The following is a 20,844-nucleotide window of genomic DNA, read 5'->3' as shown; positions in this document are numbered from 1 at the left end:
TTCCATCCCTACAGTAACTTGAATTACCCACAACCTGCAAAACAACATGCCCTTCAGTTGCTCCGGAGTTAGGTGTCAGGTCTCCTGATTGTCCTCAGAGTAGACAGTAGGAAGCCGGAAGGTGCTCCAGGAGGTCCTAAAAAGGGCACCTTGCCTTGTGTTCTTTTTCCTTAGTTCAAAAGCACATGCAGATTTGCAGGGAAACTGAAACTTTGTTCCTCAAGGCCTCATCATGTTTCCACTTAAGTTTTCAAGTTACCCAGGTGTGATGTGAAAAGGCTCTTTACAATTTGAGAAACGAACCAATTAAGAAGATGGTGGGGGGTGGCAGAGGGAGAACCAACGTAAGAAGCTGGGGCTGCCTGCATTTTCTATACTCTTAGTTTAAATTGCCATGGTTTGATGTCCATTTACAGGAATTGAGAGCAACTGTAAGAATGGTAAAGATTTTAGGGAAATTAGGAGGAAGATTAGCATCTAATTGGCCAACTTCAGGATGTTACAAAATTGTTTTGATTTTTCCAGCAATGGTTCCCAAAGTGTGGTCCCCAACCCACAGCATCTGTGTCCCCTGGCAACTCGTGAGAAAAGCAAATTCTAGGGCTTCAGGTGGAGCCCAGAAAACTGCGTAAACAAGTCCTCCAGGTGATTCTGACACATGCTAAGCGGTTCTACCAGGAATCTTAAAGCCACTCAAAGAGGAACAATAGCAACAACAACAAAAAAAGCCATAAGTAAATTTCGAGAACCAGCTAAAGAGATACAACTTCTTTCCCAAGAGAAATCAAGACAGGGCGGGGCTTCTTCACTGGAGCACCAGCTTGGTGGGAGTAACAAGGGGGATGAGGCAGCAATTCTATCCCCAAGAACAGGGGACTAAGTTTATTCAGCAAGAGTATTCCAATTTAGGGCATTTAAAATTTTTCTCCCCCCAAATGCCTTTTCTATTGCATACAAAGAGGCAACTCCACCGTGAGTTTTCTTATCAAGTAATCCGCTCAGATAACAAGGCAGCAATTTAATGTTAGTGCATAACTGTTGAACGACAACAAACACAGACTTTTATCTGAATTGATATAAACTCTGTTAATTCAGACAAAGATGGCAATCACCCTTCCTGACTTTCTGGAAGTTTCAAGAGAGTGAGTGACACGAAATCAAGCATCTAACCCTTCGTAAGGCAGCCCCTTATGTAGCTCTACAGAATCGGAAAAAAGGTTTGAACCTTGGTGGGTCCACTACTTAGTAGCTGTGCGATCTTGAGGAAACTACTTCAAGTTGCTAAGTTTTGAGTTTCATTTTTCCCATATGTAAGGTGACACCGATATGAGCTCCCTGAAAAGGAACGCACTGTAGACGTCAGCTGCTAACACTTCGGGCAACGAACAGTAATAACCGCAGGCAATACTGATATTGTGACCAGGCATTCTGCATCAGGTCACAAGCTTAAGTCTAGACCCAAGCTTTCTTCTGATTCATTATGAGAGGAGACTAGCTCTTAGCCCAAAACAACCAAATGATAAAGACGTTAATGGCACAGTGAACACCTGTAGGTGAGCACATAAGAGAAACCAGAGTGAAGTTATGCAAGACTTGTAAACTGCCGACCAAGGACATTCAATAAGTCTCTATCTTGGGTGCCTTTAGGAATGGCGCTGTTCTGCTCAAAGAAGAAAGAAACAGACACACATATACATACTATACAGATAAATCCCATCTGGAAGCAAATGAGAGGATTATGCCTTTGACAACAGTGAGAACAGCTATGGTTCTCTTCATTTGTTTGGCAGATTTATTTTTGGCAACCCTTAACTAACAACTAGCATAGGTTAACGGCAGAGCAATCTACATCTACAGCTGCAATCATACACATGGAGAAGACAGGGTTCATCAGCCCTCAAGGTTCTCTAACAATGATGATGCAAGGAATTGTAACAAAGTGCCCCTTTGCAGCTGAACGTCCCAGGAAGCCTACCAACACGATCTTAAGATCAGGTCCAGTATAGTTCTGGTGATCAGTTAAATGTCTCCCACTGCTTTTCCAAAGAACCATTAAAATTCCACAAGTTCAGTACTGGCTTTGTAAAACTGACATCTGGTAAGTAATTCTAACCTCCCTGGAGATGAGTGAATTATAAATTATAATTTAGAGAAGTTATTTAAATTATTATTAAGAAAAAAGTTATCACTAATTACGACAATAGCTTCAGGTAGCAGTAAATAATAATAACTATGATTATAGTAGTTCAGTTTTATTGTGTTCTTACTACTTGCCAAGAGCAGTGCTGAACTCTGTACAGGTATAATCTCACTTAATCCTCACAACAATCTTATATAATAGACGCAATCATCATACCTATTTTCAAATTAGAAAACTGAGGTTCCAAAAGAACCATCATTTGAATTAGACTTATCCAAGATATTAACCTCTACACCGCTGACTCTCTAAAGGAAGCCCATGTCACTGAAACTGATTAAGATTAAAGCACAGAGGTCGCCACTGGTGAGTCACCACTGTTCCATCTGAAGGACGATCTTACCTCAAAATCAACGGAGAATAAGAAGTAATAGTAACAGCCACTAAAGGGATAAGGCAGCTCTCTATGCACTTCTAGGGAATGGTGCCGACCAGCACTACTCAAAGGAACAGCCAGAGAATTGTTGGTTGCAAATCCAGTGAGATAAAGAGTTTGTGCCAGAACCTAAGTCAACACATCACTAAGCACTGTTTAGTTTAGCTGACATTTGTATGCAGCAAGACTTTCTGGATAAAGGCAGCAAAGCCATGATTTACTCCATCTCCTCGTGGACTGGGAATAAATACTTCTGACCAGCCCTGGTCTACAGACCAGCTCTGAGCAGCACACGTATAAACGACACATTTTTGAGCAAAAAGCAAATCCATAGTAACTGTTCTGCAAATGATCACATTTGTTCAGCAAATGGATAGATATTACACATACAAATATGAGTGATGCCACTGGAAGCATACACTTTAATCCACTGGAGAACCGCTATCTTTTGCCTTTGCAATTCTGTCCAGCAAAATTTTTAGAAATGTGAAAGTTATATGAGTGGGATTTTTAAAAAAGAGAAAATGTTTTCTTTTCCTACTTTTATTAATTATTTTTAAAAATTAACCAAAGCCCACACTTTATTCGGATTTCCTTAGTTTCTACCTACTGTTCTTTTCCTGTTCCAGATTCCGTCCAGGACACCAAGTCACATCTAGTCCTCCTGTCTCCTTATGCTCCTCTTGGCTACTAAATCTTTTACAACCTAAAGTTTATTATTATTATTGCTTCCAGAGCCAGAGTTCGTAAAAGTGGTAATACACTAACGTTTCTAAGCACTTTACTGTGTGCCAGTTTGTTCACTATTCTACTTGTCTCAACAAGGCTCTGAGCGAAGTACTATTATTAACTCCATTTCCAGGCAAGGAAAGTGAGGCAGGATGAGAGTAAGTAATTTGCCCACAGTTAAATTAGCTGGAAAGTCGCTGAGCTGGGATATGGACCCAGCAGTCTGATTCCTGAGGTCAGGCTACAAACTACTACACTACACAAAACACATATAAATCTATCTAAGTACGCTTACCTCAGAGTGTTACCTGGTATCTGAAAATGGGACATGGCATTATGAGAACGTCAGAAACTTCCAAAAGGTGACCGACCACAAAGACGATAAAAGTAAAATTTTTATTGTGTTTGACAGGGCACAATGCTTTCTTGTACAGTATTTCATAATTAAATTCTAAGACCGCGGGAGGAAATGAGATGCCTGACAGAAGAGAGACTCAAACGTTAACCTACCTGTAGGAAATAGAGGTCCCAGTTTCAAACAAGAGACATTTATTTGTAGAACAGGTATTCGGAGAACGTAAAAAAGAAAAAAGCATGTATAATTAAAATTCTAAACCCTATAAAAATTAAGTCTGGAAATCTTTCAAACAGACTTTCGGTGACACATTTGAGAGTTCCCATAAACATTTTTAATAGGACTGCAATAGAAGGTCAATTAAAAATGGAGCGGCCATTGGAAAAGGCATTCGTCAACTCTCTCTCTTTGTAGTAGTGTACTCAGAAAACTCTGTTTTCTAAGGGACACGAAATCTAACAAATTCTCTTTTCTGAATTCTCAGAATTTACCAGCTTTCTGTGCCAGATTATTACTAAGGAATGCATCCATTGTCTGTAATGATGAACAAAAAAGTGAAAACTGAGCACAGTGATGAGAGTAAATTATTTGAGCTCAGGGATCAGCCCAGAAAACACTCCTCCCACATTCTTCTAGAGAGCTAGAGAGCGGCTCTTTCTACCTACCTGTTCTTATCTCTCTGGCCCCTAAAGACAGGGAGCAGGCAGCTCCCTCTAGCAATGGCCACACCTTTGGCTCTGAGTTCTGGAATTTCTGCTGGTGTTTGGGGGTTATGAATTTGACTGAACTGTTCTCAAGCTGTAGACCATCAATGTGAGCACAAGGAAAAGCCATCACTGCTCCTCAGGGAGAACTTCTGTCCACTGTACATTGACAAGACATCACAATATGCCACACAGCAAGATATATTCAAACTCCTGAAAGGGAAAACTCTGCATAGGATACTCTACCCAGCAAGATTATTATTTAGAATAGAAGGAGAGAGAAAAAATTTCTCAAATTTGCTGGAGATGGCATGGAGAAAAGAGAACCCTCCTATACTGTGGGTGGGAATGTAGCAGGGAATGTGCAGTCATTATGGAAAACAGTATGGCGATTCCTTAAAAAACTGAAAATAGACTTACCATTTGATCCAGCAATCCTACTTCTCGGTATATATCTGGAGGAAACTCTCATTAGAAAAGACACACACACCCCAGTGTTCATAGCAGCAGTATTTACAATAGCCAAGACATAGAAGCAACCTAAATGTCCACTGACAGATGACTAAAGAAGCTGTGGTATATTTATACAATGGGATACTACTGAGCCATAAAAAAGAATAAAATAATGCCATTTGCAGCAACATGGATGAAACTCAAGATCAACATTCTAAGTGTAGTAAGCCAAAAAGAGAAAGAAAAATACCATATGATATCACTCATATGTGGAATCTTAAAAAGAAAAAAAGATGAACACAAATGAACTTATTTACAAAGCAAAGACAGGCTCAGACATATAAAACAAACAAACATGGTTACCAGGGGAGAAAGAAAGTGGAGAGGGATAAATTGGGAGTTTGGGATTTGCAGATACTAACTACTATATATAAAATAGATAAACACCCAAGTCTTCCTGTATAGCACAGGGAACTATATTCAATACTTGTAATGGCCTATAGTGAAAAAGAGTATGAAAAGGAATATATACATACATGTATAACTGAATCGCTATGCTGTGCACCATAAATTAACACATTGTAGATCGACTAGACATCAATAAAAATTTTTTAAAACTATTTCTCAGACAAGCAAAAACTAAAAGAATATAGCAATATGAAATCTACCCTAAAAGAAACATTGAAAGGTGTTCTCTACATAGAGAAGAAGCAAGAATCTATAGGAAAGAGAAAATCACAATTGGATGATTTAAATAAACCAGCACAAAAATTTAACAAATAAATAAATAATAAAAATATGCCACACAGCCGTTACATATAGAAAAACAAAGTGAGCAGACTAAATTCTTTCTGCTCTCTCTTCCTTGGTAATAATATTTGGAGGCCTAATTCCATTTTTCAAATATACTCCTTTCACAGCCAGGCTAAAATTTGGGTTTCCTCAAAAGTGAAAATTGTCTGACTTAAGGAAGATAAGTAGACACCTATTGTTCTATCTTAATTGCTGGAGGTCGGAGGGAGGGAGATGTTTTTCTAAGCCACACCTCTGGAATAATAAAAGCAAAGGACAAAAGTCCAGAGGTCTTCCACAGAACAACTGAGAAGGGAGTAAGAAATGACAGCCCAGAAACTGGGACATCGAGCACGCTGAGAATTGCTGCGGAACCTTTTAAATGCTCGTGATGCCACGTCGGCTACACGGCTGTGATGCCGGTAAGTCTAGAGGGTGCTACCTCTTTGAGGGGGCCCTGTATTATTATAAGTCACTGCAGCCAGCTTTGGAGTAGAACTCCGAGGTATAAACTGATAGAAGCAGCTCCACAAGACAAGGAAAGCTGTTCCCTGCAAACTGCAAGAAGGAAGGACCAGACTCTGCTTAACAACAGCAGCAAGACTCTAGATTTCCCAACAGCATCTCAGATTACTCAGAAAAGGGTGGATGTGCTCATGCTTCATCCATATTAAAGCCTTTTGCTGATCCTCGCTACACATTTTCATCCCTAAAATTCACATATCTTGTATTTTTTCCATGTACAGACATAAACCTATATATGAAGAACTTAAAAGTGTTAGTGTTACATTATTTGCTCTCTTGTATGTGATCCTCCTCTGTGTCTGGATCTTGGGTAATAAACATCATTGTCAATGGCAGGGACCACAACCCTGTAATTCTCCTTAGGAAAAAACACAGACTTATTTTTCCCAATAACTTGAACTATATTACTGTTGGGTTCTCTTGCTTAAAGCAGAACTTGTTATTGGATAAATTAAAAATAATTGTATGAAAGTTACTAAGTGAGTAGAACTTAAAAGTTTTCATCACAAGAAAAAAGACTGTAACTATGTGTGGTGATGGATGTTAACAAGACTTATTGTGACTGCTCATCTGTCAATATGTACAACTATCTAATCATTACATTGTACACTTGAAACTAATATACTGTTATAACATTATGTTATAACATATGTCAATTATATCTCAATTAAAAACGTGTAATATGTTGACATGGGCTCAAACAACAGCAAAAAAACCCCCACTAAATATCAAAAAATATTAGACTTCCAATTTTTATACTATAGTAAATTTAGATAAGATAGCCCTGTATGACTCCTCTGGTTTAAAATACAAAATATGATTTTAATCACATGACCAGCTTTCACATAAGTAAGGAATTTTAAAAGCCCAGAAACATGAGAAGGTCAGTATAAAACAGATCAGATGATAACAAGTGCCGTGGAGAGAGATGAGGCAGGGGCAGGCAGATGGGAAGTGCCACGAGAGGTTGAGGCTTATAACCTTAAATAGCATGGTCAAAGAAAACTGTCAAGCAAAGAATTTCAAAAGATCAATAATAATCAGACCATGTTCTATAACGACAATGCAATTAGTTAGAAATTAGTAACAAAACGATAACTGAAATAACCCTGTATATCTGGAAAATTCAAAACTTGTTAAACAGATCATGAGTCACAGAAAATAATCTTAATGGAAATTAGAAAATACACAGAATTGAAAGATAACATAACCCCCCGACCAGAAGGAAAAAAAGAAGAAGAAAAAATTGCATATAAAAATTTAGAGAATGCAGGTAAAGCAGTACTTAGAGGAAATTTTATTACTCTATATGTTTACATTAGAAAAGAAGAAAAGCGATAACTTAAAAAATAAGAATTTTTAAAAAGATCAGCAAATAATGCTCATTAAAAAAAGTAAAAGGAAGAGAATCATAGGGAGGAAAAACTAATGAAATAGAAAACAAACATACAATACAGGAAATCAAGGAAACAAAAAAACTAGTGCTTTGAAAAGACTAATAACCACACCTCTGGCCAGGTCAATCAAGGAAAAAAGGTAGAAAGCATACATACAAATTTTATTAACAGAAAAGAAGCAGAGCTGCAAATGCTGCAGAGATTGAAAAGATAGGAGAATACTATAAACAATTTTATGTAAGTCAGAAAATATGGAATTTTGAAAGGAATGACAAGATTTTTTTTCTTGATGAAAATACTAGACCCAGAAACTTTACTAAACATTTAACAGTCACATATCTCAGTCTCACATGAATTCTTCCAGAGAATAGTAGAAAAGGATTGCAACGTAGTAATTATATTCTTTTAAAAAGACAAATATCCCCACTTTTTTTTTAAAGTGCAAAGGCATACTCCTATATACCTCCTGAGTCAGAGAAGAAACCAATACGAGAAATTCAAAATACTTAGAACTTAATTTTAATAAACTTTACACATCAAAACTTGTTAGATGAAGCAAAGATGGTACTTTGAGAAGAATTATCATAAATATTTATTAGGGAAGAACAGATGCCTTTGTTAGGAATAATGCTTTTATTAGAAAACACTCACATTAGAAAAGAAATGAATTGCCTTTAATGGTTATAGTAGCAAAGAATAAAAAAAACAAATAAGCTGTGTATCCAACTGAAAAAAAAAACAGATAAAGAACAGAATAAATCCAAAGAAAATTTAAAAGATAATAAAGCAGAAATCAATAAAAGAAGAAAAACCAACAAAAATAAACAAACCCCTTTTAAGATTCAGCAAGAAAGAGATAAGGCAAAAACAAATATTTGAAAACAATATTTAAATTAAATACAGATCAGCCTGTATTTTAAAAATATACTGTCATCAACATTATGTCAGTATACCTGAAAGCTAATACAAAATGGAAACATTTCTAGAAAAATATAACATCAAAACTGACTTCAGAAGAAATATAAAGAATAAATAATCCTATCACTAACAGAACTAATGATTAACTGCTGATTAGCAGTTAAAAGTTCTTCACACAAAGAAAATAACTAGACCCAGATAAACAGTTTTACTGAACTTCCAAGGAAAGGAATATTCCAAAATTTCAAACTCTTCCACAAAATAGAAAGAGAAGAAACACTCCCCAACACGTTCTGTGAGGCTAGCATAACTGAAATATGAACCCAGACAAGGATATGATCAGAAAGGAAAACCACAGGCCTGTTTCATTCAACAATTCAGAGATCAAAAAACAAAAACAAAACAAAACAAACTAAACAAAAAAACTACTAAACTAAATACTGACAAACTGAATCCAGCTATTCACATATACATGATACAATGATGAAGACAGGTTTAATTCTGGCATGCAGAGATGGGTTAATATTAGAAAATCTATAACTACTTCTCATTACATTAACAGATTAAAGAAGAAAAAATAGTATCAATAGATGCGAAAAGAAAAAAAAGATAACTTTCAACCAACTATTACTGATTAGAACTTCAAGTAAACAGGGAAAACCAGAGATTTTACTTAACCTGTACAGCTATATCTATAATAAACTGAAAATAATCACTATCCTTCATGGGAGAAGGGGCTTGAAAACATTGCTTTTAAATCCTGAACAAGAAAAGAATGCCAATTCATTACTTTTATTAACTTCATGCTCAAAATTCTGCCTAGGGAAAAAATTGAAGAATAAATTAAGAATACGAAAACAAATATATGTATATTCATATATGACTGAAGCACTGTGCTGTACACCAGAAATTGACACAACTTTGTAAACAGACCATACTTCAATTAAAAAAATAGTTAAAGAATAAAATAAATAAATAAGTAAAGCCATAAGATTTGCAAAGGAGGAAATAAAACTGTCTTTATTTGCAAATAAGACTGTTTCAACAACAAAAAACCAAGTTATTTGAAATAATAATAAACTAGCAAAGACTAGGTATAAGACCAAAATGCAAAAGTAAACTGCATTTCTGTATACCAGCAACAATTAGAAAACAATTTTAAGAGATCGCATAAACATTAGTAACAAAAACAAAGTACGCCTAACAAAAAACATAGAAAATATAAAACTTTACAGTAAGATATTTAAAAATAATTAAATAAATGGAGAAATATTTATATTCATGGACTATATGATCTAATACCACAGAGATGCCAATTCTCTTCTAATTGCTTTATAGTTTCATGCAGTTTCCATCAAAACACCAACGGGTTTCCCATGGAAGGAAAACTGATTCTAAAATACACTTGAAAGAGAAAGGACCAAGATCACTGAGTCACTTCTGAAAGAGTATAAGGAAGGAGAATTTGGCCTGCCAAACATAAAGACTTATGATAAAGCTATAGTAACTGATGGTGTGGTATGTACAAGAATCTATAAATTAACCAAGGAAACACAGTACAGTGTCCGGAGATAGACACATGTATATATGAAATTCTGAAGTAGTTAGTAGATCACTTTATAAAAGAAGAAATTATTTGGCAAATGGAATGAAAAAAGTTGGTCTCATCTGTATGAAAGAATTAAAAATATATGCCTAGCTCACAATATGAAAAATAACTTCTGATGAATTAAAAGCCTGTATGTCAAAAGCAAGATTTTGAAACATTCAGAAGATGATATAGACAGATATCTTTCTGACCTTAGAATAGGGAAGGACTGCTAAAACACCAAACATAAATTAATCATGGGTACATTAGAACAAATTAAAGTTAGTAACTTTTGTTTATCTAGAGACCTCTTTTCTAAATGTGAAAATACAAACTATAAATAGGGAGAAGATATTTGCAACAGATATAATTGATGAAAGATTAATATCAAGAACATACTAAAAACAAAATAAAACTCACAAATCAATCAAAAAAAGACAAACCAATAGATAAATGGGCAAAGGTATTTATGAATAAGCATTTTTAAAATTTTTTTAGTTTACTTTTTTGAGGGGGGCAGTAATTAGGCTAATTTACTTATTTATTTTTAGAGGAGGTACTGGGGATTGAACCCAGGACCTTATGTATACTAAGCATGGGCTGTACCAATTGAGCTATACCTTCCCCCCTTGAATAAGCATTTTAGCGACAAAAGCAAACAGCCCCTAAACATGTGAAAGGATGCTCTATCTCATAAGACACACAAATCAAAACAAAATACCATTTCACACCAGTAGATTGCCCCTCCAAAAAAACCCTGTCTGCATGCTAACTACTGGTCTTCCACTCAAATCTGTTCTCTCCTTCTTCTCTGGTCACAGAATTGTAGCTGGAATCTGGGCTGCCCAGGGAGATGACATGGCCAGCCTCCCTTGCAGCAAAGAATGCTGTCATCGGACTAAGTTTCCACCCTTAAATGAATAGACATTCTCTCTGGCCTGGGCTTTAAAACACTGGACATGTACTCCTCAAGACTCATTTTTCCTTCCTGTCGGCCAGAACATGGATATATTTAAGACCTACTTTCAACCAGGCAGACAAGTTCAGTTCCCTAGGTGATGGCAGAGCAAGGAGATGAAGGAAACTCAAATAACTTAATGAGGCAAAACCATACTGGTAGCCTGGACTGCACACCTCCACACTGTTATGTGAAAATCACTACAGTTTTGATTTACTGTCTTTCAAAGTTCTCTTTATTACAGCAGTTTAGCCTTTACCTTAACTAATACATTGGTCCATCCTAAGTGTTTTTCAGGATGTGGAATTCTCATCCACAGCTGGTAAGAGGATAAATACCAAACATTTTGAGAAAAGTCTGACATTAATACAGTTGGCCATGCACATTCCTTATGACCCAGCAAGTATACAGAGAGAAATACACACACACTAGGAGATATCTACAGCATTTTATATATTATTAATCATGGTAGCAAAAAACTGCAAATAACCGTAGTGTCATACAGAATGGCTACATAGATTCTAGTATTTTCAGGCACTGGAATACTGCAAACCAGTGAAAATAAATTAACTACACAAGCTAATGTAGATCAACCTTCCTATAACAATGAGTGAAAAACAGGTCATAAGAATGAGTACTTACTTAGAAAATTTTTTATTGGTGAAAATTTTAAACATACACAAAAGTAAAGACAATAATATAATGAGGCCCTGTGCCCAACAATTATCAATCCTGACTAATCTTATTTTATCTATATTCCAACCTACTTCTTCCTTCCTCCAGATTATCTTGAAGCAAATCTTAGATATCATAATTTCACCCCCAAATATTTTAGCTCATATATTTAAAAGATGAAGATTTGTGATACATGCAAAAATACTATTATTTAAATTTTTAAAATTAATATAAATTCCTTAATATCATTAAAAAAATCTGTTACATGTTTAAATGACTGTATTTTTGATGCATGAATACAACACACATCCTAATTATAAAGAGAACTATAAAACTATCATAAAACTTTAAAGCAAACAAGGGGATGATTAATACTAAATTCAGAATTGCTGTTGAGGGGACTACAGGATGAAGAGAGATTTGTTAGGAAAGGGGCAACTTGGGGGAGTGTTTCTACACACTAGTTAATATTCTATTTCTTAACCTGGGTGGTTACTAACCAGGGATTCATTTTATTATTATTCATTAAATTGTAAATAATTTTCTATATCCACTTGTATGTATATTTCACCCAAGAAAAGAAAATAGAGGGTGCTTTCCCAAACACACACACACACACACACACACACACACACACACACACACACACACAGTTAGCTGAATTCAAAGTAAGTAAAAACCAAAGTACATCACTGAGCTATTTAAGTAAACGATGTTTGAGATTGTCCTGTAGACAATGCTGATCAGCAGAGGTTCAATTTCACTTGGATCTACCTGGCCCCACCCCTATCCTAAAGGAGGGTGGAGGTGAAACTGAGATTCCTGCATTAAGCCAGGAAACTGACCAAGGGACAGATATACCACGGTCCAAAAATACAGGAAATACAACCCATACCAAGCAGGAAAAATAACCAGAAGCTCCTCCCACCATAGTGTTATATCTCAGTAGGTACACAGAATGCTGAGCCCATTCATGCAAAGCAACCACGACAGTGACTGCCACTTGGCGAGCGCTCTGTAACTGTGAGCAGTTGTTACGATTATTTTTAAATATTATTATTTCACCATCCTTCTTATCTCCACCATGCGGGTTTACTTTTTTTTTTTTTTAATATAACTGTTTCAACTTTATTGAGGTATGACTGACAAATAAAAATGCTGCATATTTAAAGTGAACAACATATTTTAATATATGTATACATTGTGAAATGATTATCACAATCAAGATAACACACCCTGGGAGTTAACTTTAATTGTCAGCTTTTGACTTCACAAAACATCTGACTTGGAGGGAGTGATGTTTTATTTGTTGGTGACATGTAAGACTGAGGTCCACCTGGGGTTTCTCCTCACGCTGAAATCCCAACCAGACACACATGTTCAAGACCCAGCTATCCATCCACTTAACTCTATTTCAGCTAGTCACAGACATGCTTTTTAATGATTTCTTTTTCCCAATTATTATAAAATATTTCTCCATACTATAAAACGTTCTTCAAAAACATTAATGACTATATAACATTCCATGTGTACAAATGAGTTAACCATTCTCCAGTGGAATTTAGTTAGCTATTCCCCATTGTTGAACATTTAGATTGTTTCTAGCTTTGTGACTTTCTAAAAAAAATTACACAGGATTTTAATTCAATTTAATTTTGTGTTAATAGTTGATTGGACACCCTGGATAATTCTGAATGATCACCATGTTAGTTTATACTATAAAGGAATAATAATTCAAAACAATTATTCTATTCATTCCATTAATGTTTAATGAAGCCCTGTGCCAGGAGGCGTGGGAGATACATAGACAATCATTTTTAATGTCATAGTACTTTCTGTTATATGTCAATTATATCTTAATAAACCTGGGGGAAAAATCAAAGTGCTTTCAAATGAAGCCAAAGCCAATTAGCAGTTATAAGTGAGTTTCTCATTTCTATATTAATTTTAAAACAAAATATTTTTCTCAAAACTAGGAAATTAAGTCAGAGCCTCTATCTGATGTCATAAGAATCATTTTCATCACAGGTAAATAAAATCAATTGACTGGACTACAGTTTTTGTTTGTTTTTTTTTTTGTGGGGGGTGGGACTACTTTTATTTTCCACAGAACATCATTGAAGTAGAGGAAATTTAAAACGAAAATTCTAAGTAAACACATGACAGCCCAGAAAAATGTATATTTAGGCTCTGTTACTTGTCCTTGGATATAAAAAAGTGACACAATATAAAATCTACCTTATAAGGAGCTGGGAATCCCTGGTTTGCCTATTACATAGCCCTTTTTAATTTAACCATGAAACTCACTCTGTTCTAAAAGTACAGGGCACTTTCTCAGGATGATTCAAGAATCGCCCACTTTGGGATCTATTTAGGCAGCAGACTGGTGATTATGTGTTTGAAATTCAAAAAGCTTATCTAAGTGGGAATGTAACAAGAAGTAGTTGAAACATAAAACCAAAATTAAACTGACAATGAGGGCTAATTTTTATAGACTATTAGTGCCAAGCCTGTGATAAAGGCTTTCCATAAATCAGCTCACAGAAGCCTCACAAAGGCAAGAAGGTAAGTACTATTATTATCCCTATTTTACAGATGAAGAAATTGACTCTTAGGGGTCAAACATTTCATTAGTGGCAGGGCTGGACGGCTAACACCAAAGTTTCCGCTCTTAAACACTATGTTCCATTTCTTCCCATCCTGAGATATCAACAGGTGAAGGCATATATGCTATAAATAAACTGGAAAGTAATGTGGGACCAACAAATAAAAATACCTTCAAATAACTAAAAATATCTTCAAGTAACTGTCTCTAATCCCAACTTCTGCCTTCAAAGCACTAAAACAAAAACAGACTCAGTGATTAGGCATATAGCTTACTTGGTTTTCTTTATCTTAAATCTTAGTTGTATGACTTGAAGTGAAAATAGGTAGCATTCCATAAAAAACTAAAAAGAGCCCATATGATCCAGCAATTTCCCTCCTGGGCAAATATCCAGAGGAAATTCTAATTTGAAAAGATACACACACCCCAGTATTTACAATAGGCAAGATATGGAAACAATCTAAATGTCCCTTGACAGATGAGAGGATAAAGAAGTTGTGGTATGTATATTTTACACACACACACACACACACACACACACACACACACACGAATACTACTCAGCCATAAAAAAGAATAAAATAATGCCATTTGCAGCAATATGGATGGACCTGGAGGTTTTCATACTAAGTGGAGTAAGCCAGAAAGACAAAGAAAAATGCTGTATCACTTATATGTGGAATCTGAAAAAAAAAAAAAAAAAAGACACAAATGAACTTATTCACAAAACAGAAACAGACTCAGATACAGAAAACAAACTTATGGTTACTGGTGGGGATGGGGGTGGGAAGGGATAAATGTGGAGTTTGAGATTTGCAGATATGACCTACTATATACAAAATAAATAAAAGGTCCTATTGTATAGCATGGGGAACTGTATTCAGTATCTTGTAATAACCTATAATGAAAAAGAATATGAAAAGGTACTGAATCAGAAACTAATATACACCAGAAACTAATACAATATTGTAAATTGACTCTACTTCAACTTAAAAATAATAAATAAATAAATAAATAAATAAATAAATAAAAAAAATAGGTAGCATTAAAAAAATTGGGTGGGGGGTTCTGCTCTGGTCAATCTACAAAAGAGACTCTCAGACTGGACCAGAGCCGAGGATGTGTGGACCCTGGTCTGGTCATTACACATAGGAGTAAGCAAACCAACCTAGATGGTTAGAGCTCAGATTTACCATCCTGTAGCCTACTCCTACCCTCACGGTATTTCAGAAGGACATGCTTTGCTTAAAAATTTCTCCAAAAGTATTCCTTAAAATATTTTGAAGTTCATGAAACTAATCAGGTTTTCTGGACAATATAAGAGAGCTTACTGCAGTAGCTGCAATCAGTGTGACCAAAATTCAAGCAAGTTACATTTGTACATATTCACCATATATTTTCCCCTTGATCTTAAGGCCATCATGTGAAACTGCTGCCTGAGCATTGTGGTTTCTTGAAATGATCTTGGTGAAAAAAGCAACTTAGTTATAGTAACTCAACTTCAATTAACTCCTCCTGTTAACAGACCAGCGTTGCTGTTCTTCTGTCCAACTATGATTCCTTCAACGGATGTAAAGGCTAAATAGGTAAGTGTTCTATCTCCAACTCTACTTTGTGAGGAATCTGAAAGTATAACACTGCCACTGAACAACAGAGGACCTGGGTTCTCGTCCAAGATGTATTATAGTTGTGCAACTCTGACACTGTGCCTCCTCGCACCGTGTAAGTGGGCTGGACAGGGAATATCTCAAGTCTCTCCCAGCTACAAAGTTTTAATTCGTGATTTAAATTGTTGTCTTCTATTGGAAGTTAAATCAAAGAACATTAGATGTAGACACAGATCCCATAGGAGTGACAGCAGCACTTTTAATTTCCCAGTTGAAATCTAGCACATGACGTGGGGTCATATCAAATGGAACTGGCATTTCCTTATGCTCCATCTGCAACCAAAATGTACTATTTGTAGTTTAGGCAACAGAGTGGCTGAAGAACAACTGATCTTCTTGGCACTTCCTGCACATATGGCACATAGATGAGTATGAGATTATCCCTAGGAAAACACTGCAAATAAGAGCTGTCAAATCTTAACAACTAACAGCGTGCATTATTAGAAACAAAATACGACCTCTCATCCATGAGTTCCACCTCACTAAATGTGTCCTTTGATTCTTTTGGCCCCCATACGTGAACCAGTATTTTTTTATAGGTGCTCCATAGTATTTCTGCTGCAGAATTCAAAAATTATGAGATCACTAAAATCCAGATAATCCCCAAACCTTCTGTTAGCCACTTGCTACGATCTTTCCCATTGCTAAGCTTTTAGCCAGAGATACTAAAAGTAGTGTAGTGGACTGGTTTGGGTTTTGGGTTTCACATACTTTTCCAGACAAGGTTGCTTTTTAAGAACTCACACAAACAAGAGATTGATTTCTCTGGATTCTAAATCTTTGGGAAGTTGACAAACACACATGAAATATTCTTTCTCTTCCTACTTAACATACTTCTTTTAAATTATTGCTTAATTTTGTGTTTCGATTTAAACCTGTCTATCTTTTAATTACTTGTGTAATTCCCAATTTTCCCTGGTCTTACAATTCTGTGCTCTACTTTTCTGAAGGTGGTTTTATTACTTTTCTGCCTTCTATGTTATTACATATTAATTCCCTGAGAACTCAAGACCATATATAATGTTGTGAATTCATCATGAAAAAAAAGTGAAAGCAAAGGTGACTCTCCCCAAAACAGGGCAGCCAAGAGAAAATGAGAAAAGCTTAAAAATTTTACTAAGTGATTAATATGAACTGACATGAGATCTTCAGTTAGATTCAAAGACCCTTATGATTGAGAGAATTTCAACTCCTTACCTTACAGGTAAGAAAATCAAAACCCAGAATGAAGCTAAGTGACTTGCCCAACATGATACATCTAACTGGATACATCTGTGGTCTTACACATAAAATTACAGGCTATACCCAGGATCGTTCTTTTCAGAATTGAGAACAGCCCCATGAAATCCCTTCCCTAAACATGAGCAGGTAGCCACAGTGGCAAAATCCCACATCTGGAGTCATTCTTTTCTTTGATCAAACCCTTATCTCAGAAATTCTGAGATAAATGCAACTGATATTAGGGAAATGGGAAAGAAAAAGAAAGGACAATACTCCAGAATGTTAGGTTCAAGTCAGAAGGTAAAAAAAGTCACATATAATCAAAATTGACTCTTGAAATCACCCGTACACCTAGGTCACCCAGAGAGTCCAATATATGTGGCTATATTCATTGGGAAGAGACCTGTAGCTTCTCTTCATGAATCCAACACAGCCAGATTTCCCTTTAGCAAAAGAATAGGCCACCTTTCTTTTATTAGATGAAATACCTGCTAGAGTTAAAAGAACTGGTTGTTCCAAAGCCATTTACCTTTAACCAGTGGGCTAGCGCCCTGCCAGGGGAACACACTCACCCTTAGAGAGGGGCTCAGGAAAAGAAACATTGAAAAACCAGAGTCCTCGAGGGAGGGTACAGCTCAGCGGCAGGGTGCATGCTGAGCATGTATCTGGTCCTGGGTTCAATCTCCAGGACCTCCATTATATAAATAAATAAACCACCCCCCACCTCCTCCCCCCACAAAAAAAGGAAATAAAAAAGAAAGCCAGAGTCCTGCCTCTGAAACTATCCTCAATAAGGGACCTATTCTCACTGCACAGGACAGTGGGCCTCACGCACTGTTTAACTCTCATTGTTCTCCCACAATCTTCTTGCTTTTGCCTGGTTAAGGCTAGGTGAATGTGTGCCATTTGAGGTGTGTATGCTCCAACTCCACTGTATTTTCCTATTCCTATGTTTGCGCATGGGTAAAATGATCTGGGTTAGACACAGGATGTGTAAGTATTGCAGGGGAATAATGAAGCCCGGACACAGGCTCTGATGAGAAGGGCAGGTCAGGTGTAGTAACGAGCCTAAAGCAGCCTGAGGTCCTTCAGGTGTGTCTAAGTGAAGAGGCTTGAAGGAAAGAGATCACTTTCTATGGGACGGAATTTGTTCCCAAAATAATTTACACCGTGTTCATAATTCTTCCTTGGATTGGATCTTATGGACACATTTTCAATGGCAACATAACCTATTTTATTGATTTTCAAAATCAATGTAGAGGCCCTATACTCTCAAAGCATATAGGTAACCATATAACTCTAGAATTCATACTCTGAAAAAGATTAATCATGAGAATATTTTTCAGACAGGGACTTGATCATGGACAACCTTCGAACAGAAACAACTTCATCAATACTTGGAAGTACCTTCAGCCTGTCAGTGCTCCAGACAGCAGGAAAGCCAGACTGCCACCCCATGAAGACCTGCCACAAAGAGCCACGTGGAAAAACTGCACAGAGAAATGGTGATCGTGAACCAGAGTTCTACCTTAGAACGAAAGGTTTTCCGCTGTGTTGGACTCGTTAAGACAAGAAAGGTTAGGCTCATTAGAAAGTTTACCCGTCCCGAAGGAATAATTACTTCTCTGCTAATATAACTTCCATGTCAATGGAACCAGTTCCTACAAGTATAAATTATCTTAATTGCAAGCAGACAAATATCTGTTTCCTGAACAGTGTTCATCTTAACTCCATTACTGGAGTCAACCTAAAGGAAACGTTAAGTCCCTAGGCTTGCATATTGTGTTTGCCTCTGGCCATGATCAGTTGGTCCAGATTCACACTCGATTGACACAGGGTTCCCCCACCGGGTCCTCCCACAGGACTCCAGGCATTTTCACAACTTGACCACACAAAAGAACCACTAGGCTGCTCCTGCCTTTCCCAAGGCAAGTACAGGAATGCCTTTCTCCACGGCCCTTTCGTAAGATGGTATTTGTACAAACACAGGTGTCTACAAAGCAATTTTTATCAACTTTGCATTGAATATTCCGAAGAACAGCAGTGATCTCAACACTGCATCCATTGTCTCAATGCATGGGAAAAGCTACCCATGAGAGATCATAAAGGATGAAAAAAATAACAAATTTATGTTTATCAAACACTTCAATAGCAACACAAAACAATAGTACTAGAAAGAAAATACATTTTTTGAACCACAAGGCACATTAAAGAAAAATGCTTAATCAACCTTAATTAGGTTCCTTCATTAGTTGACAGTGTAAATGGACTGAAACTACTATTCAAATATTCAAACCTTCAATTTAAATGCAAGTGGCCTCCAGCAAATGATAAAGCAATATTCCCGTGTGAGAGTGTGAAAGATGGCACTGAATTCTGGCTCATTATAAAGGAGGAGTCATTCCACTAGTCTCTGCTTGGTTTAACCGCTAGGCGTTTAGGGGCTCTTTTATAAAAAGGGGACTCGCCCTGATAAATTAGTGAACAGTGCAAATGTCGAAAATTGCCCGCACTCAGTGAAGCTCTAGATCACTTCAGGTCCAGACTTAAGAAAAACGACTCCTTACAAAAATTACGTTGTGGCAATGGTATCGGTTTAAATAGAATGAGAAAGGTGATGGTGATGGTAACTGGGCAGGAACCACAGCTGCCGCCTGTCTCTTATTAAGTTGCCCAGCTGAAGGTGGTTAAGTTGAAGCCAGTTCTCCCCTACTGGAGGTGCGCGCTGGCAGCGGGGGAAAGCCACCCGGTTTCCAGCTCCCTGGGGGCTTGACGAGACTAGGATTGGGACTGGGATTGGCTTGCCCGAAGCCCCGGGTGGCTCAGCCAGGCGCTCTAGCTGTCCCTCACCACCTTCCTCCAACGCAGACCTCAAGTTAGAAAAGCAACTCCCGGAGCACAATGACAAGAAAGCACACAAAAGGAGCAAGGCAGCCGCTCCCATCCTTACCTTTGACTTGACTTTCATACTCGGCTATGATCTCTTTGTCCTTTTTGAATCTGCTCGGAGTGGACATTATCCAGCTGTTCTGGGTTTGCTTTCAATGGGCAAGTTCTGTTAGGTGGTCCACCGACCAGTTTCCTTGGAGAGGCAGAGAGTTGTACTCCCACACGCCGGGAACCCAGAGGCAGCACCGACAGGAGAGAAAGGAGGAGGTAGAGGAGGCAGAGGAGGAGGGAAAAAAGGAGCTAGCCGAGGACTAGATTAACCCAGGCGCTGGCACCATACTCTCCGGATCGGGCTGCCGTCGGTGATGCGTAGGAGAGCCCAGGGCTCGGGGCCGGAGAGGCCCGGCGCGCCGGCAAACTCCAGCGAGCAAGTGGCGGGGGGCGTCTCTGCCCACCCCACCCGAAGCCTGGCTACTTCCTCTACGACCGCTGGGCGGACGCGGGGACCGCGCCGGCGCTCCGCACCATTGTTAGCAGCCCGCACGGGGCGCGCGGGGCAGGGCCAGCCGTGGAGGGCGGGCGACGCGACCCTCCCTTGCTGCTCTGGCCGCCGACTCGGGCGCTCAGGGGGTCCCGCCCGGGCTGGGGATGCTGCTGCCGCGGCCGCCGCTCCTCGGTCGGAACACAGGGCTGCTACTGTCCGGGCAGGCAAGAGGAATCGAGATCCTAAAGCGAATCCCGGCCGCCGGCTGCGAGGGCGGCTGCTGCGCTGTAAGAAGGCGTCTAAGGCGCAGC

At 37.8% G+C, this 20,844-nt stretch overlaps 1 protein-coding gene across 5 annotated transcripts in view; it reads right to left on the bottom strand.

Annotated features, from left to right (window-relative positions):
* SRGAP1 (SLIT-ROBO Rho GTPase activating protein 1) overlaps positions 1–20,244 on the bottom strand; it is a 244,138-nt gene extending 223,894 nt beyond the window's left edge. For all 5 annotated transcript variants that reach the window (XR_012078412.1, XR_012078411.1, XM_006205813.4 and 2 more), the window contains exon 1: positions 20,111–20,244. Coding sequence is in view for 3 of the 5 variants with exons in the window: in XM_006205813.4 (XP_006205875.1) it covers positions 20,111–20,177 (67 nt within the window). In the remaining 2 variants the exon portion in view is untranslated. The remainder of the gene's footprint in view (positions 1–20,110) is intronic.
* Positions 20,245–20,844: the final 600 nt, after the last annotated feature.

Source organism: Vicugna pacos, chromosome 12 (assembly GCF_048564905.1).
Source record: "Vicugna pacos chromosome 12, VicPac4, whole genome shotgun sequence".
Taxonomy (NCBI): domain Eukaryota; kingdom Metazoa; phylum Chordata; class Mammalia; order Artiodactyla; family Camelidae; genus Vicugna; species Vicugna pacos.
The sequence above is the reverse complement of the archived record's forward strand: the minus strand, read 5'-3'. Positions and strand labels throughout refer to the sequence as shown.